This window comes from Lutra lutra, chromosome 6 (assembly GCF_902655055.1).
Source record: "Lutra lutra chromosome 6, mLutLut1.2, whole genome shotgun sequence".
NCBI classification, from domain to species: Eukaryota; Metazoa; Chordata; class Mammalia; order Carnivora; family Mustelidae; genus Lutra; species Lutra lutra.
Window position 1 is genome coordinate 59,051,659 of NC_062283.1, and position 27,978 is coordinate 59,079,636.

A 27,978-nucleotide genomic window follows, 5' to 3' on the forward strand; every position below is an offset into this window, starting at 1 on the left:
TCACAAAAGAACATGGCTGTAAAAAAAAAAAAAACAAAAAACAAAAAAAAAACTCAGCGAGGAAAGAAATCTGTACGAAGTAGATTGTCTGAGTCCCCAGACACGCGAGGGTTGGAATGATGCAACCTGATACTCGACTTTTTTTTTTTTTTTTAAGATTTTATTTATTTATTTGACAGAGAGAGACACAGCAAAGAGAGGGAACACAAGCAGGGGGGGTGGGAGAGGGAGAAGCAGGCTTCCTGCTGAGCAGGGAGCCCGACGCGGGGCTCCATCCCAGGACCCTGGGATCACGACCTGAGCTAAAGGCAGATGCTTAACGACTGAGCCACCCAGGTGCCCCCGATACTCAACTTTTTTTTTTTAATATTTTATTTATTTATTTGTCAGAGAGAGAGAGAGGGAGAGAGAGCGAGTGAGCAGAGGCAGAGTGGCAGGCAGAGGCAGAGGGAGAAGCAGGCTCCCTGCTGAGCAAGGAGCCCGAAGTGGGACTCGATCCCAGGACGCTGGGATCATCACCTGAGCCAAAGGCAGCGACTTAACCCACTGAGCCACCCAGGTGCCCTGATACTCAACTTTTTAAATGCAGTAATAATCAATCTAGTCACCAAAAAATGTCATCTTAATCACCAGCATTATACAGAAGTAACTATCAAAAATCAGTGCATAAGATGGGACACGTGATATGAATATTCTATGTTGTGTACCGTATTACTATAAAAGACTATAAAACACAACTTATATTTTTATGATGAAGTCCAGGATTTTTCATACTAATGAGTCATAGTCCATTAATATGCATCATGAGGTCAATTTTAATGGGTTGCTATCAGAATTTGAAGGAAAAATAGGGTAAGATAAGATAGGATCAAATTGAAAATATCAGAGTGTGAGGCATGTAGCAAAGGTAAGTATTGTACTCTGAGTCCTTTTGTCCAGTTACTGTGTGTACTGGATCACGACATTTGAAGTATTTCTTACTCAGTAGTCTTTCTCTTTTTCCTGCTCTGCCCCCTCCCATCTTTCTCCTTTCTCTTTTATTCCCTTTCTCCTTCTCTATATACATGGAAAAGTACCCAAACATCTGGTACCTTTGTCCTCGGTACACAGCCATCCACAACCCCCATCCTTCCCAACCCGACCGTTTCCTCAGCCCCGGGTCTGGAGCCAGAGGCTGTTTTCTCCAGTTGATACCGTCATGTTCCTTCCATTCTCCTCTTTTCGTCATGTGACCTTTGGAAAGGGGTTTGCTTGTTCTCCCTCTGTTTGATAAACAAATTCTTCTATCTCTAAACTCTCATATTTACATTTCAGGCAAAGCAACTCAATCCTAAAGAAATGAAATCCCCAAGGAGAACCACATTGTGCTTCATGATTGTTGTGATTTATTTTTCCCAAGCTACACTGAACTTGAATTTAGAGTCTATTGTTCATTCCTTGGTGAGTACATCCATGTCTGCTCTATTTTTCCTTGTCAAATTTTTCTGATTTCCTGGGAATGTCACAGATGGAAATTGCTTTAAAAAAAAAAAACTTTTTTTAGGGCCTTTGAGGAAATGTTGCAAATGTGGGGGAGGGAGTGAACTTAAAGGGATGTCAGTGTGTCTACTGGGCTACCACTTAGCACACTCTGACATCAGTGGTACTCGAGGGAATGTCCCCCAGCCTCCCTCCTCAATTAAATGGCCACCTTTAAGCCTGAAAGTTCACTCTGAAACTGACGACAATGACTCTAAGACAGGTTTGAAGGATGTGCAGGACGCACATGTTCAAAGGATTCATTTAAACTTGAGCATCAGACTAGAACACATTTCAGAAGGGGTGTGTGTGTGTGTGTCACAATCACAAACAGATAGAGATGATGGGGCCATGGATGTCATTTAACTTTTTGCTGACAGATTATCCAGGTGGTTTTGTTTGGGCTTTGGGAAGTCCATGGGAGATTAGCTTAATGAGAGAGGGTGATAAATACTCCTTTACTACTTATAGGAATTATTACTTATTCCTTTCTGAGGCCACCTCAGGTCCCAGAGACAGGTCATGTTATGAAATTTTGAGAAACTGATGGAATTCTGTGTCTCCGCTTCTTCACCTGTAGAGTGATGATAATAGTACTGATTTCCCGATTGCTGGGAGAATTAGACCTGTTAATATTTGTGAGATGCCTTAGAACAGGGCCTGGCACATAAGTTTTTTGCTTTTTTTATTTATTTGTCCCACTGTAATGGCATCTTTTGCCACTGATTTTTAGATAAGATATCTAAGTGCTATTTTACTCAGTCTGTCACTATTATTAGAGCTTCACTGGTACTTTTTGGCATTATAGAATGTCACTTTTTGCTTTGCTTTGTACTTTTTAATTTTAATTCTTTGTCATATATTCCAATGACCAATCCTGGTTTTGTTTTTTTTTGTTGTTTTTTTTTTTGTTTGTTTGTTTTGGTAAGGTATTTATCTCTCTCTCTCTCTCTCTCTTTAGAGAGAGCATAAGCAGAGGAGGAATAGAGGGAGAGGGAGAGAGAGCCTCAAGCAGACTCTGCCCTCAGTCCCTACTCAGAGCTCGATTTCATGACCCTGACCGACATCACGACCTGAGCCAAAACGAAGAGTCCGGCGCTCAATGGACTGAGCCACTCAGACACCCCCCAATCCTGTTTTTATATTTATGTTTGCCTGATCTTTGTTCTTTGTTTAGCCTTTAACATCATAGCACTTTGTGTTAATGGTTCTCTTATAAACAACATGTGCTTGAAGTTTTTTTTCTTCTAAACCCAACCTGAGTAAATCTGACTTTGTTTAGGGGAGCACGGATTTATTCACACTTCATACCATGCTATATATAAGATGCTTGATCTTACTTTCAGGATTTTCTTTTCTAACTTTCTATACATCCTTCCTCTTTCCTGCTTTTGTGTCTTTCATTTGACCTTGGTTTTCTTCGTCTTTTTCATTACTTCTCTCATGACTTGGGAGCTAGATATGGTGTGTCTCTCCTCCCAGACTCCTGTGTGGGCTTCCCCTTGTGTGACTGTATGCAGCAGCTGGCTCAGATAAATAGGAGAGAAACCCTTACACGTCCTGTGAACCCACAGGGTGAGTGTAGAGCTCTAGTTACTCAGGTCTGTGTGGGGAAAGCCCAAGCAGTGGGGTCAGCTGTACCTCTGTTCCAGACTTTCCTAGCACTCATGGCCGCAGCTGTGCCCTACCGCTCTGCCAGGTTGGTCCTCACTGTGGTGGCCCTAACAAAGCCCTTCTATCTGCCCTGGGGGCAGAGGCTGGTCAGGGGATAAGCCAGTGACCCCCAAAAGTACTGGTGGAGTTCAGACTCCATCTTCTGGGAAACTCCCACTGCCACTCCAAAGGGCCCCACTTTTCCTCTTTAGATCTGCCTTTGAGATATAATATCTTCGTACAACCCAAAGGCCAAAGACCCCCTCATTAGAGAGATGAACTCCAACCTCCCTCATCAGCTTATCCTCCCCTAAGCTGCCACTCAGTTCCCAAGGCTGACCTTCTACCATTTTAAATGCAACATGTAGTAATGAGCTTTTAAAAACATGTTTGTGGTAAACGTGCACACAATTTACCATCCTAACTGCTTTTAAGTGTATAGTTCAGTAGTCTTAAATAGATCCACATTCCCATGCAACCCATTTGCAGAACTTTTTCACCCTGCAAAACTGAAAATCAGGGTGTCTGGGTGGCTCAATCAGTTGAGCCTCTGCCTTCAGCTCAGGTCATGATCTCAGGGTCCTGGGATCGAGCTCCGCATTGGGCTCTCTGCTCAGCGGGGAACCTGCTTCTCCCTCTCCTCCTTGCTTGTGCTCTCTCTTGCTGTCTCTGTCGCTATCTCTCTCTCTCAAATAAATAAAAATATTTTTAAAAAACCCTGAAAATCACTACCTATTAAACAACAACTTCCCATTTCCCCCTTCCCCCAGCTCCTGGCAACTGCTATCGTACTTCCTCTCTATGACTTCGAGTACTTTAAGTCCCTTGTGTGAGTGGAATCATACAGTATTTGCCCTTATGTGGCTAACTGATTTCACTTAGCAGAATGTCCTAAAAATTTACCTCTCTGGTAATAGGCGTGAGAATTTCCTTCCTTTCTTAAGTCTGAATAATGACCCATTGTACGTATATCCCACATTTTGTTTACCCATTATCCATTCATGGACACTTGGGTTGCTTTCTAGGCTATTCTGAATGATGAGGGGGCTCTGGGTTTGTGCGCACGAATATGGGGTGATGGGCTTTGAAAGTGCGATAATGTAGTTTCTCCAACTTCAGTGTGTGCGTTAACCCATTTACACACCCTATTAAGATGCAGAATTCAACTCAGGAAGTCTGGGGTGGGACCTGGATGTGGCCTTTCTGACAGGTTGCCCTTGATCCTGCTCCCGTGATGGCCCTTTGAGCAGCTGTGGGCCTTCAACCTCAGTATCACAGCTGAGTCTGAAGCCCGGCTCTGTCAGCTTTGGAAATTTCTTCATCCAGTTTCTTCATCTCCCTGAACCTGCCTCCTCTGCACACTGTGAGAGTAAATAGTATCTCTTCACTGGTTTGTCATGAGGATTAGATGTTCTCATACACAAACGTACGCCTGAGCACAGTGACTGGCGCAGAACAAGAACTTCAGACTTGGGGGTCACTTCTACTATGCTAGTACAAATCGACCCATGTTAGTACACCTCTGTGGGGAGACATCCTGCCAAGAGCTTGGCTGAGACAATTATCTAACGAGAGGCAAAGATGGTATACGGGGGATTCCAAGAAAAAGAGGAGCGAGTGACAGGGCCTTGGTGAGAAGGACTGAGATCTGGCCACCTCCAGAGACCTTTTTTGTCATCCTGTTCCCTGGGATAATGTTTTCTACCCATAAAATGCCACCTCTTCATTCCTGACAGATTGTCCACGCCCACTTCAGGCCCCTCTCTCTCCCCTATACACAACTATTTGGAAGTCATCATGTCCAAAAGGTGGGGCATTTCCTGGAATTGGTGACCTTGTGTCTTCCGGCTGAGACTTGGCCATAAGGAAATCCCCTTTGCACAGAGGTGGCCATTGTCTTCAGCTACTCATCCGGGTACCTCTATGTGGACAAGCAGAGGGAGGCCCCCTGGACGTTCTGTTTTCTTGTCTGAAGGAAATACTTCATCTGGCAAGATCTATGCTCCCTGGAGAGTTCTCCTCAGCACCCAGTGTTTAAGAAAAAAGACAAGGGCCAGGGTCACAGATGTCCCTGAACTGGGGTCACATGAGGACTCAGGAGAGCATGGATGGCCCCTGGCAAGCCTCAAGCTGGCTGGACACATGCCACTGCCAGAAACTGTCCAAGCCTCTGGTGTGCCTCAGAACAGAACCTTCCATAACGTAAGACACTGAGCCTTAGAGAAAGTGAATGACTTTTCCAGCTACAAAGGAGAGGAGGTGCTGGGTTTCCAGAGCGGGTGGGACTGTCGCATTTGCCTTTGTTGAAATCCAGGCCCCATGACCGGGCAGCCCCTCTCTTTGTACCTTCTCAAATCTGGGAGGGCCAAGGGTATGCACCATCATCACCACCACTAGGGGACTCCTCAGACACTTGATCACTTTTAGTTTTTTCCTCCATTTTCCCCAAAGACTGCAGGGCTTAAAGTAAGCAAGTAGGTTATTCTCACAAGAAGTTGTGCCTCCTCACTGGACAAAAGTGGCCATAGGTGACGAAGCTGCAGGAGCCCACTTTGCGGAGATGTCCCCTGATGCTTCCAGTTAATCACGCTCAGGATGCGGAGAAAAGCGAAAAAGTAACATTTCTTGAAAGATGGCCTCATGTTCAAAAGGTGGCTTTTGTCACCATACCCCAGCCCTGCTAAACTGGATTGGGGAGTGGAAGGAAGGGATCCTCACAGTTGCAGATTGAAATGCTGTGTACCAGGGAAAGGACTGCACCTTGATTTTTTTTAACCTCAATTCTTTAGTCCCCCCACAGATTGGAGAAATGAAATCAAGACGTTGGCGAGCTTCCCAAAGGTGACCGCCAGTAGTCACCTTCTCCTGGGCTGAGTCCCTCAAACCACAGCCCATGAAGAGTGCACTGAGAGGTCTTCCTGGTGGCTCCCCCCCTCCTTGTCCCCAGGCCCCAGGGAGGATGGACACAGGAATGCAGCGGAAGATCCTTTCCTTCTGCCTGGGCGCAGAGCCAAAGCAGGCTCCAGGGGAAGCTGGACAGGAACCAGCCCTATGCATTGATTTTGCTCCCTCTTGGTTCCTGTGCATTTAAATATGGCTAAAATAAACCCATTGCAAACAAGATAGCAACTGGGCTTTGTAAATTCCAATTGTCATGCATCATTCCTCTCTTTGTTGCTCCAAGCACATTTGTGAACTGTTAGGTATGTGGCCCCTCTACAGATCCTCATGGATGTTAACACTGTCATTGAAAAGCAGAAGGGGATAGGAGGAGGCAACAGAGAAAGAGAAAGGGTGCTGGGTAAGGGACACCGGGGTTCTGAGACAGACCCACAGTTTCCTGGGGTGTCTCCTGATAAGATCACTCATTGCCTGTATGGACAAATGTAGACTCTGGAGCCAGACCAGGTGAGTTGGAGTCCTGGTTCTGCCCTTAAAGTCTGTGTGAGCTTAAGCGACTCATTTGACCTCTGCCACTGTGCTTTCTCATCCATGTATGTGGATAATAATAGTATCAGTGTCTTAGATTGTCATGAGGATTAAATAGCTCAACACACATCAACTTAACAGTGCCTGGCACAGAGGTGTTGGATAAACCTCAAAAATTATTATTTTGGGGGCCCTTGGGTGGCTCAGTCGGTTAAGCGTCTACCTTCGGCTCGGGTCATGATACCCTGGTATCAAGCCCCAAGTCAGGCTTCCTGCTCGGTGGGGAGTCTGCTTCTCCCTCTCCCTCCGTCGCTCCCGCTGGTTTGTGCTCTCTCTCTTTCAAATAAATAAATAAAATCTTTTAAAAAAAGAATTATTATTATCATTGTCATTATGATGAGAGACAACTAGGAACTAATGGTAGACATCACAGATGGTAGAACAAGCTCTGCCCTGAGGGGTGTTCATAGGTATGTGGAATTTGTGGTAAAGGACACACCCCAAAGGGTAGGGGCTATCTGGCTCTTCTATTGAGCCTTGAAGGGAGTTTGTATTAGGAAGCATATCCTAGCAGGGATAAACTAGGAAGCCTAGGTCGGGTCAAGGTGTGGTTACCTGCTGCAGAATTGGCACAGATCCCAATAGCAAAGCCAGTCAAAGTCAGTTCTTAAACAAAGAATCCGCATGACACCAGGAGAAGAGCTTTATAGAGATGAAGTAAATGGCAGTGTGTGTGAAGGGGTCCATGTGAATGGTGCCCCTAGAAGACTGTGATGTGTGGTCCCAGAAGAGCACGTAGGAGGTCTTCCTAATATTCTCAGTGCTTTACATTTGTTAATCATTTGATCCTTATGACAACCTCGTGAGTAGACTGTTCCTTTCCCTATATTATAAATGAGTGCTGAAGCACAGAGAGGTTAAATAACTTGCCCACTGTCACACAGCCATTTTATGGCACAGCTGGGATTTGAACTCAATGTCTGCAGAGTCCTTGCTCTTAATGATTATATTATATGATACAATTCAACTTTATTAGGGGCTAACTATGTGTCACATGGCAGTTCATTTAATTCTCATAAGCGTCCTATGAGTGCACTAATTTTATTATTCTATTTTACTGAAAAGAAAACTAAGGCTCAGAAAGAAGTTCCTCAAGGTCTCAGATATGGTGATTTGGGGTTTGTCTCCTGCGTCTGGAGAGCGGTCTCTAAAATGAACGCCAGCTCACATTACAGAACACCTGCCATTCACAGGACACGAGCTTCTCACTGGGATCCTCAGCCCTCAGCTCAGCTCTGACATTTCAGGCCATGTGAGCAGAAAGCCATGGAGAAAAGATATCTCTGACACTAACTGACGGTTTCCTAAAATGTTCTTTCAGATTCTCCATGAACATGAACCAGCAGGGAAGGACTCACTAAGGCAAAAACGAGCAAGTATGTAACCTCTTTCTTTGCTTGGCAGTTTCTTCTAGTAAGTCTGACCAAATGACATTTACTGTGACTTTCCCAACCCTGTCGTCCACATAATTCAGTCTGCAAGTGCATCATGGTTCAATTTCTAGAAGTCATTAGAAGGGAACTCCATTCCCTACTCTACCTAATGACATTCAGTGGATCTTAGCAACACATTATAAGCCCCTCATTTCCTCCCTCACTGCTCTCCTGAAATCCTGAAGAGTCTGTTTCCAATGGCTCTCTCCTCAGCTCCCAACTTCCTCATGGTAACCTTTCAAAAGCTCCAATCTGATTCCACTATTTTCCTGCACAAAATCTTTGATGAGCTCCCAATTGCCTTGGAGAGAAAATCCAATCACCTGTGAGCCTTGCCAGACATCACGGGACCTTCCCACTTGTTCTCCTTCTGTTTCCTTTCACATGGTCACTGCCCCACCTGCCACCTACTTTGTTGTCTGGGGGACTCCAACCTGAGTCTCCATTCACATGGTCTCCTGCCACGTAAGGCTTTCCACTGATGCCCCAACCAGGGAGGGGCTGTTTCTCTGGGTTCCCACTGCCCTTGTTACATTCCCAGAGCACAAGATCTGTCCCAGGGCATTGTAATTATTTTACTTCCTGTGTGTCATTCCCAGGAGAGACGCATTCTCTTGAGCCCTCTTCATCACTGTAACCTGGCATCGAGCCCAGTTTCTCAGTAACTGAGTTAACAAATGAAGAGAGTGTGTGTCCTTGTCACAGCTGCCCCTTTGTGAGTTGAGGACATGTTCCTATTGCTAAAAGTCCACTGTCTAAATGTCTGTACTAATTCTGGAGAAGGTAGAACTTCTTAACTTTTAGGATTATGACTGATTCAAGTCCACGTGTGCTGTGGCTTGGTCTGTTCAGTCTTGTGGTCCACAAGAGTCAAGAAGCTGCCAAAGAGAGTGGGCTGACCCTGAGGCCGGGATAAAGAACCCTTAGAACCTTCCAGAGCAGGAGCCAGCTCCAACTTTGCTCCATTGCTTGAAATGACAATTTAATCATATTTTATTGAGGTCTCAAAATGTTCACTGGAAGGTCACACCTTCATTTTTTCTTCTTTTGCCTTTCTTTCTTTCTGCTTTAGCTCTGTGTTATATCCACACACCTTTGCTCTCCCAGTCCCCTCCTTCCCTAAAGCGATCTGAAGCACACAGACCACACTTTCCCTGCTTTAAACAAGCAACGGGACATGAACTCCATGTCCCAGGGACATGGACTCCCTGGGTCCCCCTTGCAGCCTGTGACAGCAACAGAGCTGGAGATGTCCCCGTTCGGCATTCGGAAAGACTTTTCTTTTTAAGATCAGACTGTTTGTGGATGAGTTCTAGCCCCAGGCTTCTGCCAGGCTCTTGCGGGCCTCAGGCTGCCAGCTTCCTCGGGGACAGTTGGTGACTGTAGAGTTGTAAAAGGAATGTCTTCCTGTCCTTCCGGCCCGGCTATTTATGACTGTGGTGACATCGTGAGAGGTTAGCCTTTGGGGGAGGAAACCACTTCTACGTCTAAGGATTTTGACATACCAAAATTTTCCAGATGTGCTTTCATTAAAAACAATCATCATGATGATAAATTACCATAAAAACCTGTTTTCCATTTATTGAACATGATCCTCTGTGCTCTTTGGCCTCTGGAGTCATTATGGAAGTGTTAATGGCTCAAGGCATTGTCTGCGGAAGATGAGTTGGCTTTGATACTTTTACAAAATCTCCAAAGAAATGGCCATGGAAAGACCCAGGCATTAGACCACACAGAGCTGGGATGGGAGTTGAAAGAGAGAGCACCGCTGTCCCGGAAAACCATGAAAGAAACCAACAGAAGGATTACAGTTAGCAGATGCCTCACGGAGGTGTCTGTGTTCTACTTGCTGTAGAAGTTCAGTGAGGCGAGAGGATTGAGCTCTGATTTTCAGGGTGATATCCCCTTTCACATATAAACTCATCCTCCCCTTCTGGGACTTAAGGCCAGAAAGGGACAAACAAAGATTCCAAGAGAAAGAGGATCCTTGAAAGGATTGTCCTTTTGAGGCACTGGATCAGATCCTTAGGGTTTGGGATCAAATCATCCTGAAAAGTAGGATCAACACTCCTATTTATGCTCAGAGCCCTTTAGACTGCTTTCTAAGTTACTCTGGTTAGCTATGTAACTTCAGGGTCCCTTGATACACACACATGGGTATATATGTGTATTACGTATATGTCATATACATATTACACACATAAACCCAGACATACGTATGCATACAAATATATATGAATGATTATTTTACAGGGTTGTTGATATTAGATAATATTATGTACTTATTATTTAAATGTTACTAGGGTTATCTAGGGGTTTGCTTGATTTGGGGATTTTTTAAAAATATAAACACAGGGGCTCCTGGGTGGCTCAGATGGTTGGGTTACTGCATTCTGCTCGGGTCATGGTCCCGGGATCCTGGGATCGAGTCCTGCATCAGGCTCCCTGCTCAATGGGAAGCCTGCTTCTCCCTCTCTCCATCTCTCATGAATATATAAATAAAACCTTGAAAAAAAATAAGATAAAAGAAAATTTTTTTAAAAACTAGAAACAGATTTATTTATAAAAATAGTATTGAATCTGAAGGAGCCTGAAATATCCCAGGTACAGAGAAAGTCCCATATAACCACTGAAGGCAGGAGGAGGAATGCTGGGAGATACAAGTTAGTGTTTTTGGAAAAGTATTTCAGAACTCGGTTGGGGAAGAGAAGTCTGCACAAAAACCCGGAGGCCAGAGGCCAGAAGAAGGGTGGACCTGCCAGTTAGAGCAGAGAGGCCTCAGGGGAGCAGAAGGAAATAAGAATGGGACACAGCATCCCATCATGTCCCCACGACACTAGGAGGTATATTCTAGATCAGCTAAACGGGTAGCACAGAGGAGGGACTGATGGAAACCCTCTGAAGTGAAAAGTAGCCAGATGGTTGTGGCTGAATGAATTACATGAAGAAGTCAGCGCTCGGGAGCCCAGCGAGGAGGCTTATCTTCATGGACCATCCCTGGCCCTGGCCCCTCAAGGGAAACAGGAAAGGAGAAAGGGGAACGCTTGTGAAGGATATTATGACAAGTGGATCAAAAGGACTTGGAGACAGCTTTGACGTGGGGTGACGGGTAGCAGCGATCCATGTGACATTCCGGGAGCACATAGACCTGGACATCTGGGGGATGTGGAGACCTGAGGTAGAACCCAGAGTTGGAATGGAGATCTCATCTTGGAGGTTTGTCGTTCAGCTCCCAGTTGAGTCTTACGGGTATTCTTCCTAGGGGAGCGAGAGCAGAAGTTTCTTCTTGGTTAGAAGTAACACAAGTGTGTTCTCTAGGTGCCTTTGTGAAGTTCTCCACGCCAGGTTTCCAAGCTTCGTTGGGAATGTTCTTGCGCCCTGGGCAGAAAAGCCCTAATGGGTTCTTCTTCGGCTTCAAAAGGAATGGCTGACAGCAGACCCATTTTCGAGAAAGGGAGAAAGGGATGTCCTATCCTCATGCTGGAGGTTCTTCATGTTCATACCTGCCTAGTGAGAGAATTGGGGGGTTGGCTTCCAGGGTGGGAATCTCAATTTTTCTGCGGACCTGGCAGCCCACCTGTGCTGGCCCTTCTTCATCTGGGTCCATGAAATGCTGTGCATTTTCCAGGTTAAGGAACACATTTGGGGGGTTCGTGGCCTTCATCTTCCTTAGGGTAGCATGTAGTACTTTGTACACTTATCCCAGAGAAGGATGACAAGGCTAAGAAACCCCCGCCCTCAGTGGTTTTAGGGTTGACCCTCCATGTGCTGGGAATCCTTCTTTCTTTTAATTTCTGATTAGTGTGGTGTGTCTGTTTAACCATCTCAAAGGTGAGACCCGACTAGAACAGCATTAGCTCTTCTTGTCCTACCAGCAGACATCTGCATGTCATATGGCCATCACATTTATTATAATTTATATTCTTACTTCTACCTGCTGTTTCAGACTGGCTACTGTACTAGCCATATAATTGGCTAGGGGTCTCTATACCAACTTCTTAGCATCAATTCTGCAAAGAATATATTACCCCTGTTTGACACATGGCAAAGAGTGGCTCACAGAGGTTTAATGGCCCAGGAAAGAAGATACTTGACCCCATCTCACTCTGACTCCAAAGTCCATGCTCGCAAGGCAGAGTTAAGAGCTTTCAACATGGGTTTCTGGCTCTTGCCCGCGAGATTCCAGGCCATGATTATGAGAGCAGCTTTGTAGGGGAAGGAGGAAGGAGCACTGTCTTCATCTTAGTAGGAAAAGAATTTTACACAGGACTGACTTTGATGTCTCGGGTATATGACAAACTGGGAGAATTGATCACTTTCTCCATTACAGTCCAATGTTCTATGACACACTGTGCTGCCTATGCTCTCCTCCACCGACACCTGCCAGTGAGCCCAGCCTGGGGGTTCTGGTAGTTTTCCCTTGCATGAACAAACCTTTCTAAAGCCTAAAGGGAGGACATGATCCTCGGACTCTCTCCTGACAATGGTACAATAGGATACAGGTGTTCCTGCCAAATTGCTACCTACTAGAACATACTAAGAAAGAAGCAGAAGAACAGGCACCTTTTAATATTTACCCGCTATGAGGCTAAGGGTGAGAACAACAGGGCCAGATCGTCAGTGATAAAGAAGTATTGTCCCTTTGGGTCAAGAGAAAAAAATCACATCAATCTCGTTTCTCTTGTGTGAAGTCAGCAGCCTTCATTCTTTTGCAGGTGGGAGATTAATTTACACATAAACTTAGGCTCCAACTTCTAACAAGCTGTAATTCCCATTAGAGTGGCCAGGCAAAAATAGGGTTGTTTGCTTAAACAGCTGTGATTAAGACCCAGAACTACTTGACACAGTTTGGGGCCAACTTTCCAGAAATGTGTCTTTAAGATAAGTGCTGTGTGGCGGGCAGCGATTTCTGGGAAAGGAGAGGGGAAATCCTGGCTGGTCTGTGTCTCTGGGCCTGCCAATAGGCTCTGTTTGTGACACCGATGACACCTGGAATGTGCTACCTTCACTTGGGGAGCACCGGTGGGTCAGAAAAGTTCAGGCAAACAGCACCAGGCCACAGGAGCCTGAGAAAAAGCAAACATGTTAAACTCTCTGGAATCAGATGCTCCAGGAGGAGGAGCACAGAAGGACCTCTGAAGGACAGGTTCACCCAGAGGTGGGAAAACCATCCTCTGTTCTTCTCGAGTCCCTTAGTAGCCTGGAGCAGGGCCTGGAACATCACTCTCCCCAGCTCTGATGTCCTCAGATTTGGGAGACACCAGGCCAGCGGGATTTGGCATTTTTTTTTTATCCCAAACTATGGGCCTACCTTGGGGGCTGTAAGCGGAGTGTGCCTCTAGGCCCATCCCCGGGGGGGAGGGGGGGTCACGCTGACACCTGAGCAGCTGAGCTACTTTCCTTGAAGTCAGACACTGGCCATGACACCTTACAGGGGCAAGAGGCCCATGTGTCTTGCCCGCGGGGCTGTGACGCTGGAGATCGCCTGGATCGGGAGGGACAGCTTGCTGCTCCTCAGATGAGCTGTGGAAATCACTGTCCCGGGGTTTTTGTGCTTACTTGCGCTTCCCGGGGACATAGTCCCCAAATAGCCCCAAGACAGCTTGTTTTATCTGCGTCTTTGGCCAGCATTTACTGCTCTAGAAAGGTCTTAGCTAACCCTTTTTTTTTTTTTAAAGATTTTATTTATTTATTTATTTATTTATTTATTTATTTATTAAGAGAGAGAGAGAGAAAACACAAGCAGGGGGAGGGAGAAGCAGGCTTCCCTTCGAGCAGGGAACCCTGGGCAGGGCTCGATCCCAGCAGCCTGGGATCAGGACCTGAGCGGAAGGCGGGCGCTTAATGACTGAGGCTTAATGACGGAGCCACCCGGGTGCCCCTTGTCTAAGCATGCTACAAAAAATCCCACTCTGCCCTCATTGTGCCTGCCGCTCTGTTTTCTTACCCTGCTTAATTGTCTCCATGCCCTTCAGAACTGCCCGACCCGGAAGTTTCAACTTACTTTTACCTCCTTTCAGCCTTACTTTTACATGAGTATAGAAGATCCATGGAAGGAGAGCTTGGCCTCTTTTATTTACCCCATGCACCCAGGGCCTGGCACAGTGCCTGGGAAGCAGGCACTCAACAAACAGTAAAGTTACTATGACTCAATATATCAATAAATTAAGGCACAAGTGCATAAACCCAGCAAGACTTCATGTCAAAATTCATGAGTGCCAATGGCAATGAGTCACACTGCCTTCTTCCTCGGTGTGGATTACTAAGACATTTGTGATGCTGAAACAAAAAGAGCAGAGTTTTAGGTAATTCTTCCACTTATTATGAATAGTTTTGCCTTTGAATATGCTGTTAATTTAAAATTCACTTTGAGAATTGTGCACTAGTTCTAAAGACACGTTTAATAATAATGCCTTACTTTTTTTTTTCTTTTTATAGTACAGAGGTTTATAAGGGGTTTACAAAGGGATCACATTCATTATCTTCTTCCATTGGAATTGTGGCAAGGAATGGTTAAAATAAAATGGACTTTAGAGTCAGAAAGATGTGGTTTCAAATCCCAGTTTTTAACGTTTGTTATTCATGGAGCTTCATGAATAACATTAAACCTCAGATTTACCATCTGCAAAATGGGTACTCACGTACTCCCCTCATGACCCCGGAACCTACTGGGTAGTGAATACATGGCAGCTGCTGTTATGATTATTACTTTTATTATGAGTACTTTTGATCCATCTGGTATGACAGAAGAAAGAGGTGAACACATATGCTTGGAGACCGTGTTGTTTTTCCCCATAGAAGCAGCAGCAGGAGGCATCTAGGGAAAAAAAAAAGGCAAAGCAAAAGTAAAAACAAAACGAACAGACAATAAAACACACCCCCACCCCCCACACACAACAGAAACAAGTTTAGGTGCTAATATTGACTCTCCAGGACTACCTTACCTTCTTGGTTTCCTCATTTGGATTAAAACATTAAATCCCAACCTTGTCTGATCACCAGGATCACCAGTGGGAATTGGGGGGGGGGGGGAATTACAGATTTCTGGGCCTCATCCATAAAGATTTTACTTTGGCTCACCTGGCTTGAGGTTCCAAAGTATGCATGTGTGTTGCACTCCCTAGTTGTGCATAATCGTCAGTCAAGTGTGCCAATAACTGAAATAGATGACTTCCAAGGGCAAGCCTGTAGCCTTCTGAGTTACTATGGTGGCATGGAGTCTGTTTTGAAGAACTGACTATTTTCATGCTGAAGACGTCCCTTCTCTAGTGGAGATCCCCATCCTTGCAAGTCTCTAGGGGGCAGTGTCGCTTAGGTGGAAGGTTCGTCTGAAACTACAGAAGTTGAAGATCATAAAAGGTAGCCAAGGGGAAGAGGTTCTTGGAGGCTGCTTCTTTCATTACAATTGCACAAATACCCTAGAAGAGAATTTGCTCAAGTCACAGGGACTGTCCTCTTAGTATGTTAAGCTTTTGGCTAAGCTCCTTGTAGAGTCTCACCGGACGGACCGCCTTGGTTTCCGTGGGGAATGAGGACAGGGGTGAATCACCATGGGCTTTCCAGGCACAGGTTTGTTCTGCGATTACGTCTGAAAAGAATGCCAAGAGGTGGGCTCGTGGATGAGCCGTAGGAATGGCGCTCGGGCAGGGGCTGACGCCATGCTGGGGTCAGACCCTGGGACGCAACCACACAGGTGGTGAAGTGGGGGATGTGGGATTGTTATTGACTTCACTCTTCCAGAAAGCCCTACCATCTCGTATATCCTGTTTACATTCCGGGGAGGAGATAGACTGCCTAGGGCAAAGAGAATCTTGGATCCGGAATCTGCTGCAGAGTAAACATTGCTGCGTTACTTTTCAGGAAAAAGAATGTGCTCCAAGGCAGACCTTGTAAATATGCCACTGCCCCTCCTCGCACATATTCCCAGCAGGCAACATACCGTGTCTGGAGTTAAGATCACATAAATTAAGATTAACGGTTCTTCCAGAAGCTTGTTTTCATCACAGGACCATTGAAGAATCAGAAAGAAAACAGGAAATTTGAGACATGGCCCTGATATCATGACAGACTGTGCTTCTGCACTGGGTTTTAAAAGTCACTTTGTTCTACTTGTAATTACATTTTTGTGAGCAGGAAATATACCTTAAGATATATTCTTTATTCTGAAAAAATTAGCAAAGACTTTTTTTATTTTTTGTATATTTTTGTATTTTTTTAATTTAATTTTATTTTTTCAGTGTTCCAGAATTCATTGTTTATGTATCATACCCAGTGCTCCATGCAATACGTGCCCTCCATAATACCCACTATCAGGCTCACCCATCCCTCCCAACCCCCTCCCCTCCAAAACCCTCAGTTTGTTTCTCAGAGTCCACAATCTCTCGTGCTTTTTCACAGTTTGAGTTAATTACAGCAAGTTGAATGATGCATGTCAAAATGAAATAATTCTCAGAAAGATTGATGAATAAAACCAACCTCTAAGACATAGTTTATCCCTATAAGTAAACAGATATAAGAGCTTTGTACAACAAAAATTTATTCATTGGCATTTCTCATAACAAACTTACTCTATTTTAGTGCTTCTCATCAATATTCCTAGGGAAATTTTTAAAAAATCTGGCAATATTGTGGGAAAATTCTTTGCCCTTTTAGAAAATAGACCTAGAATTTTAATTTATGGCAAAATATACATCACACTTCCAGATTTGACTTAAATTTTAAAGTAATAGTTTTGCAAGTATTCTCTAAACTTTTCCTTACTTTGACTGACAAGAGAGAATAAGCCGCAACTTGTCTTCTCAATTCATCTGTGTAAAAAATTCTCCTAAACTTTGAAGGTTCATCATGAACTATGAAACTAGCCCTTGGCTTCTGCTCCTGTTATGTATTTCAGCCAAGAATGAGCCAAAGATTCTGGCAGGGACAGAGAGGTGAGTGTGTGGCTCTCTCAAGAGGGTCATAATTTTAACAAGAACTGGTTGGGCATACATTTATTACATGGTGAGCTCCATGCCAGATGGAGTAAAGCCAGGAGAACTGAGAGAAATAGTTCCTGCCCTTGAGAAGCTTACAACTAGTGAATCAGTCATGATGTAATACAGGAAACTATGAAAGAACATTCTGATATGTGTATTGTCTGGCTTGCCTGGGGTGGGTTTGTGTTGGACATCAAATGTGTCTAGGATACCAGTCAATCAGCCTGGAGACAATTTGGAAAGGCAATGAAGAGCAGGAGATATCTTTTATTTTACATTCTGACTTGTGAATTTTGCTTTCATTGAGTGCCTATCCTGTTCTGGACACCAGAGATACACAGTAAGAACTAAGAGCCCAGGTTGTTTGCATAGGCAAAGAGCAAAGGGAATTAACCAGATGGCTTTTCCTAGAGGTCTTCAACCCATGCATAGTCCAGGTCTCAAAATGCATGCATGTCAAATAAATGGTGTTGAAAACATGCTGACTCATTCTTCTGAGTCAGGATCATGGCTTTATTGTCTAAACTGTTGCCTAGGTTCCCCTGCTAGATCTCCTTCCTTCTATTCTGGCCATTTCCAGTCAATTTCAACACAGCAATCCTTGACCTTGGACACCAAGGAGGGTGAGAGATTGGAGAGGAAGGACAAGTTCTGAACTTAGCCTGTAAATTTCTCAAATGGCCAGAGACCATTACACTGAAACCAGACAAATCAGTTGCCTTCCTCCAGTAAATAGTAAAGTCATGGGACACCTGAGTGGCGCAGTGGGATAAGCATCTGACTCTTGGTCTCAGCTCAGCTCCTGAGATCAAGGTGGTGAGATTGAGCCCTGAATCGGCTCTGCACTCAGCTCAGAGTCTGCTTAAGACTCTCTCTCTCTCCCTTTCTCTTTACCACCTTCCCCCACCTCCACTTTCTCTCTCTCTCAAATAAATAAATCTTAATAAATAAATAAGTACATAAATATAAAATCATAGAGAGGGAATACCACGAAGGGGATATTTGGTGGTGTAAATTGACAAACTTATTTTTCTCTAGAAAGGTTCATTAGAAATCCCTCAAGGCTGACATGTCCAGCATCTACATAGTCCCATTACTGCCTTTAAATGTTGATCTGTCCACCATGCTCCCTCTTGGCCACCCATGCTGAATTCTCACAGCTTCCTGTGCTTTCCTTTCAGTCACCTCAAGCAGCCCAACAGCTGAAGAGTACACCGTTGATGTGGAGATCAGTTTTGAAAATGCTTCCTTCCTGGAGTCAATCAAAGCTTCCTTGTACAGCCTCAGTTTCCCAATTCAGGGGAACAGCACTGACCAAGCCACCACCATTTTAAGCATTGAGGTGACAACAGGTGAGTCAAAGACCCATTGCTTCAGAACGTAGGGTCAGACATACCAGGAAGAAGGCTGTCTGCACTCCTTACTATTAGAGCAGATTGTACTTCATAGGCAAGTGAGATGACCCAAAAAGGCCTGAGTTATGATTTATGACTCCACAGACTTCCAGAATGAAGCCCCTACTGGCAAACTCTGCAGCCAGTTTCCTTATTTCAAATGGTGGCCAAATGTTTGCTTGGTGGTTTGTGTATCACTTGTCACAAAATATGTCCCAAGATACTGCCAGGTCCTTCATGAAAAACTGCTGGACCCTATTCCTCTGGGTAATCAATGGGTACAGCAAGGACCGGTTCATGTATTAGTAAGTGGCAAGTTCCCTTCATTCTGGCATCATAGATCAGGAAATTGGAACCAGGCACACTCCTGGATGGAAGCAAGACATAATATAGAAACCCCCAGGCTATCGGATTGGACATTCTGATCACTGCCTCCCTTTTGAGGTTACGCTAGGTGTCCTACCTCTCAGGCACCATCACCTGGGAAGCTTCATTAGGGGACTTCCCTTTGTCCTAAACAAAGTTACTGTCTTGTAAGCACTAACAGATGTTGGATTTTATGATTCTAAAATGGAGGCAAGCATAAAATTCTTATTTTTCAAAATTTTTTTGGAATTCTTATATTTCAAATCGTCCATTAATATCATCTATGCATTCCAATTTTTTATTCTTAATATATGCTAGTGGAACCTTAGGGATTGCTTCATAGCTCCCTTTGGGTGCCCCTTCCCACCAATGTTGAAGCACAGAACTGTACCAGTGTTCACAGATTCCTTGGAGTTTGGGTGTCCCTCCTATTTCAGGAACAATGATCTGATGGCTCTCCTTTGGGTAGTCACTCTGTGCCTTTTTCTAGGAGCTGATTCTTAGAATAGACAATTCCCAGTGATACGGCTTTGATTGAATTTCAGAAATAAATTCAAAGTACTCTGTTTTCAGAGCATTTGCCAATGTCCCCACTGGGGTTAGAAACCGTATTGCATGGAGCGCTGGGTGTGGCGCATAAACAATGAATTTTGGAACACTGAAAAAAAATTAAATAAAATAAAATTAAAAAAAAAAGAAACCGTTTTGGTTGTTCACATTGGATTAGAAATATAAAAGGCACAATCGCATTTGTACTTGGTGTTCGTTATCTGTTGCCACTTAACACATTAGCTCAAAACTTAGCATCTTAAAGCAACAAACATGTATTGTATCCTGTAAGTTTCCAAGAGCCAGATTTGGAAGGAGCTTGCCTGGATGGCTCTGGCTTAGGTCGTATGAGAGTATAGTCAAGCTGTCAGCCAGAGGGACAGTCCTCTGAAGGCTTGACCAGGGCTGGAAAATCCACTTTGAAGCCCAGTCCTGTGGTTGTGGCAGGACCCAGCTCCTCTCTAGCTGTTGGCTGGAGGCTCTTGTTCCTCACCATGTCAGCCTCTCCATGACTTGTCCTCATGCAGTGGCAGCTGGCTACCCCCATAGCAAACAATGAAAGAAAGAGAAGGAGAGAGAGAGAGAGAGAGATGACAGAGGAAAGCCACAGTATCTTTTATATCCTAAGCTCAGAGATGATATATCATTACTTCTGCCATATCCTGTTGGTCACACAGACCAAGCCTAGTACACTATGAAAGGGAGTTACAAGAGGGTGTCAGTACTCAGAAACAGGGGTGGAAAGGGACAATGCTGGAAACTGGCTCTCATACACTTCATGTCCAGGAATCTGTTCATCATGGTGTCATTGTAGGCATCCCCTGAGATAGTCAAAGCCATCACCCTTGAGGTGGCCATGCCTGACGGCATGGTGATGCATAATGGGAATTACATGAATCTCATGTAATACTATTGAACTTCCCAGAGGGCCATATGTAGTCAAGTTAGGATTTTCTACAAATATAAATACTTACAGTCTATAAATGTAAAGGTGGTGACCACCTTCTCTCTCCTCGCTGTTCTACATAATGCTAGTCTGCAGACCTACTGGAAATGAAATCTGGTGCTCCTGTGAGACAGGCTACAGGTGGCCTCAGGAACGCTGCCTCCAGAACCTCACTTGTCAAGAGCGTGACAGCGTCCCTGCAGGGCATCAGTGCAGTTGCCTTAAAGGACTACCTCCCAAGGGACCTTTCTGCCAGCTCCAGGGAGGTAAGTAACTATTCATTAAATATTTCTTTGTTGAGTGGCTATTTGATAGAAACTCAAGTTCAAATGTTTCTCTGTCCTGTGTGTATTCAGTTGTTAACATGAGATTTTAAAATATTGCCCTGGTTTTGTTTTTTTTTTTGTTTGTTTGTTTTTTATTTTTTTAGCAGATGTTACCTTGAGAATGTCGGTCAGACTCAATGTGGGCTTTCAAGAAGACCTCAAGAATACTTCCTCTGCTCTCTATAGGTCCTACAAGACTGACTTGGAAACAGCGGTAGGTTTTGGCCCTGGGAACCTCTTAAGCAAAAATTTCTTCAGGCTGAACTGAATCTGTTGCATTTACAGTGATAATTTGCTTAGAGCTGTCAGAATTTATGAATGTGGAGATCAGAATTATTCCTCCAAGTCTGGGATGATGAATTAAGATGTGCTCAAATCAAATAATGTTCATGATGCTTTGACATCATCTTGACCTAGGTGGGACTTTTTCCTAGGGTAGGATTGATTCAGAGGTGATCTGGTGGCATCAGCTCACCAAATCCTAATCAGAGGTCCTAGAACCTGGTCTAGAAGTGCCTGATGGTGCATTTCTGCTTGTCTTCACACACCGCCTAGATGAAGCCCCTAGCATCTTTTGGGCAGATCAACCTAAGGCTGGTACTGGGGGTTTCAAACCATTCTATTTTAGAGGTACCAAGGCATTGTCCCTTATGACAGATTTAAATTTATTCATATAAAAATAGCGAGTATTCCCTGAGTGCTAACTGTGTGCCAAACACTATTCTAAATTCTTTACATTGGATTAATTCATCTGAACCTAAATGCTTTGCTTGAATTAACTCATTTGGAGTAGAGCTTCCCAGTTGGAGGGCTATAAATTATTATAGGTGGGGTGAGATAATGACTTCCCTTCGTCCTCTGGGCAGCCAAGCCCCTGTGTCAGGCCAGGAGCACCTCCGCTTACCCTTCCATATCACAGAAATTATTTTCATTTCCCATGGGCACCATGCTGAAATGCTGGAGAACTCCTGGACATCTGATTTGCATATTTGTCATGTAATATTTCTGCACAGCATGAAAAGCTTCCATACACACACACACACACTGCACACTCAATTACACACGCGTTGGAGGGAAGAGAGAGTGGCATATTCATCTTCAATCCCACCCATCCATGTACCTGGCACAGTGCTTGGCACCCCCCGTGCTTTGTGTGTAACATCTACCTGCAGAGGAGACTTGAATGGAGATGAATCTCCTGTGGGTTGGCATTCAGAGAAATCTCCCCATTTTTTTTGCTAGGCATTTCCTGGAGTAAAAATTTTGCCCATGTAACTGGTGCTTGGTTCTTGGAGAACCCAGCCTGAGAAAGGCAGATAGGAATTATTTCTTCAAAGATCTGCCTGTCCCAGCACTATTAAAATAGATGGGAGAAAGGTTTACCCAGGGTGATAAAGAATATGTGCTTTTTACTTGGCTTTAAATCCTTTGGCTTATCTCTCACTGGACCTTGATATGATGACACTTGTCTTACTTTGTTTTCCAGTTTTGGAAAGGTTACAGCATTTTACCAGGCTTCAAATTGGTGACTGTGACAGGATTCAGGTAAGAAGCTATAATCAGGTCATTTCTAGTGACAGAGACCAATACATTAGCAAAGGAGAAAAAGCCCATTGGGGGGCATCATGTGGGCACACAATGGGAGTACTTTGGTAGAGAGGAATAAAGTGTGGAGTTGCTGTGGCTTGAAGAGGGAGGCAATGCTGAGAACAGAAGCTTGCTCCCTAGAGATGTACCTACTTAGATGGAAAGTGAGCAAAAACCTTGTGTTTATTCTCTGCATGCAAGAATTTTGCAAACAGATACAGGATAAGTTTGCAGTCTGGCGAGTTCCGAGATATAACAATGAAATAATGTCACCCATGATGCCTTTGTTCAAGGAAAGTCGTCCGCCAGCCACAACCACATAGTTGCTGTGTGAATCTTTCCTCCTGGAGTTGGGCACCGTGGCAGCCCTGAGCGGGTTAGTGGGGGGTTTCAAAAAGTCAGTTGCCAATTTTAAAAATAAAGAATGCTCACAGAAGCATTCAGGAATTTGGCTTCACTTGACATTCAGCATATCTGGTATCTGACATTCAGCAGAGGGAGGGTAAATAATGCTACCCCTGGGAGCAGCATGGCTGTGTGACAGGTCTCTGAGTTGTACCTGCCCCCTGCCATGACCAGCTCCTGCGATTTGCTCCACTTGTTCCTATCTGGCTGTTTCATTCATTGATGTCACCTGTCTGCAGACCTATGAGAAGCCTGAGTGTGTGCCTCAGGCTTCCGACTAAAGTTTAATGACAGGTTGATTTGAGTGAACCTTTGAAGACTGAAGTACCCAGGCTGTTCCTGCCATTCTGTTTCTCCCACGCAATGCAAATAAACCGTAAGCATCTAGACTCTTCCAGGTCAGTTACTGCCTTACTGAACCGAGTGGTCTCCATCCAGGCCTGGAAGTGTGGTTGTGACATATGAGGTCCAGACGACAACACCATCACCTGACTTAATGCATAAAGCAAATGAACGAGTAATGCAGAACCTTAATCAGACCTACAAAATGGACTACAGCTCCTTTCAAGCAGTTACTAGCAGTAAGTAGGACATCTCCACATTTCCCCTATACGTGGATTTTGTTTAGATATAGTAAGGGTGTTTATATTATGCTTAAAACTAGGTTTATGTGCCCACCCCTTCCCCCATCTGAGGTGCCGGTGCAGAGCCTCCCAACCAGGCCAATGTCACTGCAGTTGGGAGGGGGATTGCAGGGGAGAGAGATTTGACAGGAGAGTCACAGAGCCATCTGGGTTTATGGATTTTTTAATAAAAAATTAGAAGACCCCAAACATCCCAAAACTGACATTATGGTGGGGATTGGGATATTCATGAAATGCATTGATATTGAACAATCGATACTGTTATTTTGGAGCAGGAGTTCTTAAAGCTGGGCCCCCAGACACAACAACATCAGCACCACCTGGGAACTTGTTAGAAATACAGGGCACCCCAGACTAACCAGGGTGATCGGCATTTCAACAAGCCCTTCAGGTGATTCTGATGCACAGGGAAGTTTGAGAATCCCGGCTCGGGATCACATAGAGCAGGGATAAAATCCTGGAGTGTTAGATGCTCTTCCCCGTTTACAGATGGGTACAGAGTTGTGTTCTGTTGTGTGAGTAGGTAGGTGGGTGGACCTATTGTTCCTTGGGAAATAGAGAGGAGAGCCAGCTGGGCAGAGAATTGGAGGGTAAGAATTTGCTGGCGGAAGTCCTAACTCCGATCCATGGTTCCGGGCTCAAGGTGATTCCTTTTTGGAGGGACAGTGTCTCCCAGTGGGGAGGGCTCTGAAAGGACTGCTGCAGGCACACCTGGGAGAAAGGCACCCCTTCTCAGGGGTTAAGCCATCCTCACAATAGGTTTATAAGTTTTGTCTTTACATTTTCTGATATTGTTAAATGCCAGATCATTTTTAAAAACAAAATATCGAACGATACATATATAATGGTAAGAAGGTGTTACAACATAAACAAGAAAAAAAGCAAAATGAAAGTTCAGAATACATAAGACAGCAACAACACAGGTGGAAACTAGATAATTAAAGGAAGTGGCCTAAAGTATGGGCTCCCACGGAAGGCACCCAGCAATGCCACCCCTTCCTGACCCCTAACACCACCCCCAACTAACCCATGTTTTACCTCCCCAAATTCCTTAAGTTTGTGGTTCTGAGGGCATAGGTGAACATCAGGCTCTGGCCTAGGTAATCCTTGGTTATGATTACTCCCCCCAAATTTCCTTTGTGTTGAGGATAGTCAACCATTTAAAGGAGTCGGTAACCAGCAGTGTTACCGATCAGTGGCTGACTGTCGGTCAGAAACATGGTGCTGACAGTATGGTTCCCCAAAGCGCTTTGGAGATTGTGGCTTATTCTTCCAAAGAGCCATGAAGTCATTGTGAATGGCACTCAGCACCACTTCTGTAGAGCATCTGCAACCATCTCTGCCCTCCTTGGGAGAGCAGAAATAACTCTGTGATATGCACAGTTTCCGAACGATAAACAGGAACGTAGGTCACGTGCATTTCCACAGGAAAGCTCCCCCATCAACCTGCTCTCCATAGCGTTGGTGCTATTTACCTAGAGTATACATATCCAAAAGGTCAAGAGACTGGATTTTGTTTTGTTTTAATTATAATTATATTTGGGGGGGGGGCAGAGGAGGAGAAGAGAATAAGAAAGAAAAAAAGCTGCATGCATGATTTGGTATCAGAAAGTTATTTCAAATCTTTATGAAATACCAAGGGCACAGAATGTTCAGAATATCTCCATTTGTTTGGTCATATATTTATCCTCAGAATAATTAATGTTGGATTAATTAGCAGGGGCTCTTAACCAGGATACCCTTTCTTTAATCACTGCCCACAAATTCATGGTCAATTGCACATAACCCCATGATACCAAGGGTTTTACTAAGCATTATTGTTAGCCACAGTGATGATGAAAAGAGACATATTGTTACTGTATCTTTTCTGTGTTTAGCCTGGCATGTTACACAAATTGTGTCCTTATATATCCTGTGAGATGGGTACTGTTATCTCCACTTTACAGGGGAGGAACTAGAAGCGGAGGGAGGGTGAATAATGTGCCCAAGAACACAGAGGAAGTAACATAAGTCTGTATGACTTCTGAGTCTGGTGGCTACATTAACTATTCCCAGGAGGCCTTGTTTCTTAACTGTTGGGTGTGATATTTTAAAATCTTCTATTCAGGAGCCTAAAAAATGTGATAAATATTTAGATCACTTGACACTTTGACTAGAACATCCTAGCTCCCAAAATTAATTTTATGGTTTTGTGCTCCCGTGATGACAGTATGGAGAGGGACTAGACGGAGCATAAAGCCCGCATAGAGCTTCCTTATCCAGCACCTCTGATCTCTTCAACACATGGAATTCCTGCAAGTTGTAGAATGAGAAACACAGCTTAAAGGGGAAAAAAGCACATGCTGTGTAAACAAAGGACAACAATAAACACACACCCACACCCACAGAAATAGCAAATGTGTTTTATTTCTATCTGTGAAATGACTTGATGCTGTGGTTCTCCAGATTTGTATTATGAAAACAATAATCGCAGCTATTGCCCCAAATCACCTCCCCCGTAGCTCTTACAGCTATTGTTTTCCAGAAAAATGAGCTGAGACTGAGAGGCTGACTAAATTGCCTAGGGCCACACAGCTATATGTGGCACAGAACCGGGATTCAACTCTGGATCTTTGTGTCTATAAAGTTCTCCTTCTTAAGGGACCATGGGTATGAAATCTCTTAAAAAATTCTAAATTCTTAAGAGACTTTATTACAAGAAATTATTTTTCCCCATTTATACTTCATCAAAGCCATACAACAGAGCTTTCAGAAGTATAAGATACCTGTTCTTGGCAAGAGGCAGTTGATATTATTGAGTCAGTAGCAAAGAACCTTGAGGTTTAAATGAGCTGGTGTGGCTTTTGTATAAGCAACTGAGCATTTTCTACCAGACTATGCAAAATATTAAGAATAGCTTTGGAATCCCCATCACCACTGATGAGGCCAATTAAGTATGCACAGATTCCAAACTTGAAACCTTGTCCCCGGTATCTGGCAGGTGGCAACTCTTTGGGCTTCAAAGACCAGCTGTTGGGGGATGGAATGAGGAAGACATGTTGCTTCCTTCTAGAAGCACCATGGCCCCATGTAGTGGTGGTGTCCAGTGGGCAGTCTCAATTCCACTGATTTGCTTTGGGGTCTTAATACCTTTTCTTTGGGTTCCCAGATGAAACGAAGTTCACCGTCATACCAGAAATCATTTTTGAAGGAGACACAGTAAATCTGGTGTGTGAAAACGAAGTTTTGTCCTCTAACGTGTCCTGGCACCATGTTGAAAGGCGCTTTGACATCCAGAACAGCAGTAGATTCTTGGTTTACACCACCGTGCTCAACAACATGACCTCCATATCGCGCCTCACGATTTACAACATCACTCAGGGCGATGCAGGTGGGTTTCTGTCCAAGAACTGGTGCAGAGAAAGGAGCAAAGGGCTTGTAAAGAAGCAAGCCATGGAATATATGTGAATGTGTGTGTGTACATAATTTTATTTTATATATATATAAAATAAATAAAAAATATAAATAAATAAATAATATATATAAATACAATTTATAAAAATTTTTATTAAAATTTATAGAATTTATAAAAATTTATTTAAAAATATATATAAGTAAAATAAAATAAATGAAATATATAAAATAAATAAAATATAAATAAATAAATAAAAATAAATATTATACATGTGTGTATATGTGTGTGTATATATCTATACACACACACACACAGTGTTTTTCTCTTTGAAAAGAAGTCACCAGTCTCAATTTTTCAAAATTAAAAATGAATCCCATGGTAATAAGTAAGAAATACATCCTTGGAGACAAAAACAGATTTCTACATTTATCAAGGCTTATGAGTTGGAAACAGAGACAAAAATATGACTTTTGTTTTTAATCTTCAAAAAATTTTCAACAGGTTTGTTGGGATAGAATTGACATACAATACGCTGTACATATTTAAAGGGTACAGTTTAATATGTTTTGACATATGTGTACACCTGTGAAACTATGCCCCGCCTCAGGAGAGTGAATGTAACCGTTACCCTCTGCCCAGTTTTCTTGGATTCCATTGTAATCTCTCCCATCTCCCACTCTCCTTCCCCAAAACCCCCAGAAGCAGAAGTTTTAAACATGACACTCCAGAATTTAATAACCCCGTTGTAACCCAGATACCAGCAGGGGAATCTCTTTTTCCCTGGCAGAGAAGTTGGGTTGCAAACCACAGGCCCTGTTACATCTTTGTGGTTCTGATTTTGCCACAGAATGAAATAGAATGCCAAAATCATCCACAACCTTCTAATTCTCCGAGGCTTTCCAATTTTTCCTTTCTACCTCTTCCATCCCCACACCTTTTATCTCATCAACAAAGACTGAGATTTCTGCTCCTTCCTTAGAACATCTCTCTGCTCATTAACCTGTAGCATCAGAAGTTATCTGCATTGAACTTCAACACTTCCTGAATGTTTCTTTAGAGTTGTCTAGAGCAAGTCTTGGATGATTTTGAAAACGATGCTTCAGGAAGTACTGTCATGACACATGAGATGAGACTATTGTTCTTCTAAGGAACTCCACATATGTAATAATAAAAAAAGTGATTGTAAGGGGAGCTGGGTGGCACAGTCGGTTGAGCTGGTCGACTCTCAATTTTGGCTCTGGTCATGATCTCGGGGTCTTGAGATGGAGCCCTATGTCAGACTCTGCCCTCAGTGAGGAG

The 27,978-nt window shown here is 43.8% G+C and overlaps 1 protein-coding gene across 6 annotated transcripts in view; it reads left to right on the top strand.

The window, feature by feature from the left end:
• ADGRF5 (adhesion G protein-coupled receptor F5) overlaps positions 1–27,978 on the top strand; it is a 96,540-nt gene that overhangs the window by 43,199 nt on the left and 25,363 nt on the right. For 4 of the 6 annotated variants that reach the window (XM_047732798.1, XM_047732800.1, XM_047732796.1 and 1 more), the window contains exons 2-9: positions 1,315–1,440; positions 7,982–8,036; positions 18,250–18,420; positions 20,413–20,589; positions 20,754–20,863; positions 22,136–22,194; positions 23,080–23,222; positions 26,434–26,655. In XM_047732798.1, the coding sequence (XP_047588754.1) occupies positions 1,339–1,440; positions 7,982–8,036; positions 18,250–18,420; positions 20,413–20,589; positions 20,754–20,863; positions 22,136–22,194; positions 23,080–23,222; positions 26,434–26,655 (1,039 nt within the window). In that variant the 5' untranslated portion in view covers positions 1,315–1,338. The remainder of the gene's footprint in view (positions 1–1,314; positions 1,441–7,981; positions 8,037–18,249; positions 18,421–20,412; positions 20,590–20,753; positions 20,864–22,135; positions 22,195–23,079; positions 23,223–26,433; positions 26,656–27,978) is intronic. The other 2 variants (XM_047732799.1, XM_047732802.1) reach the window with 1 other exon arrangement.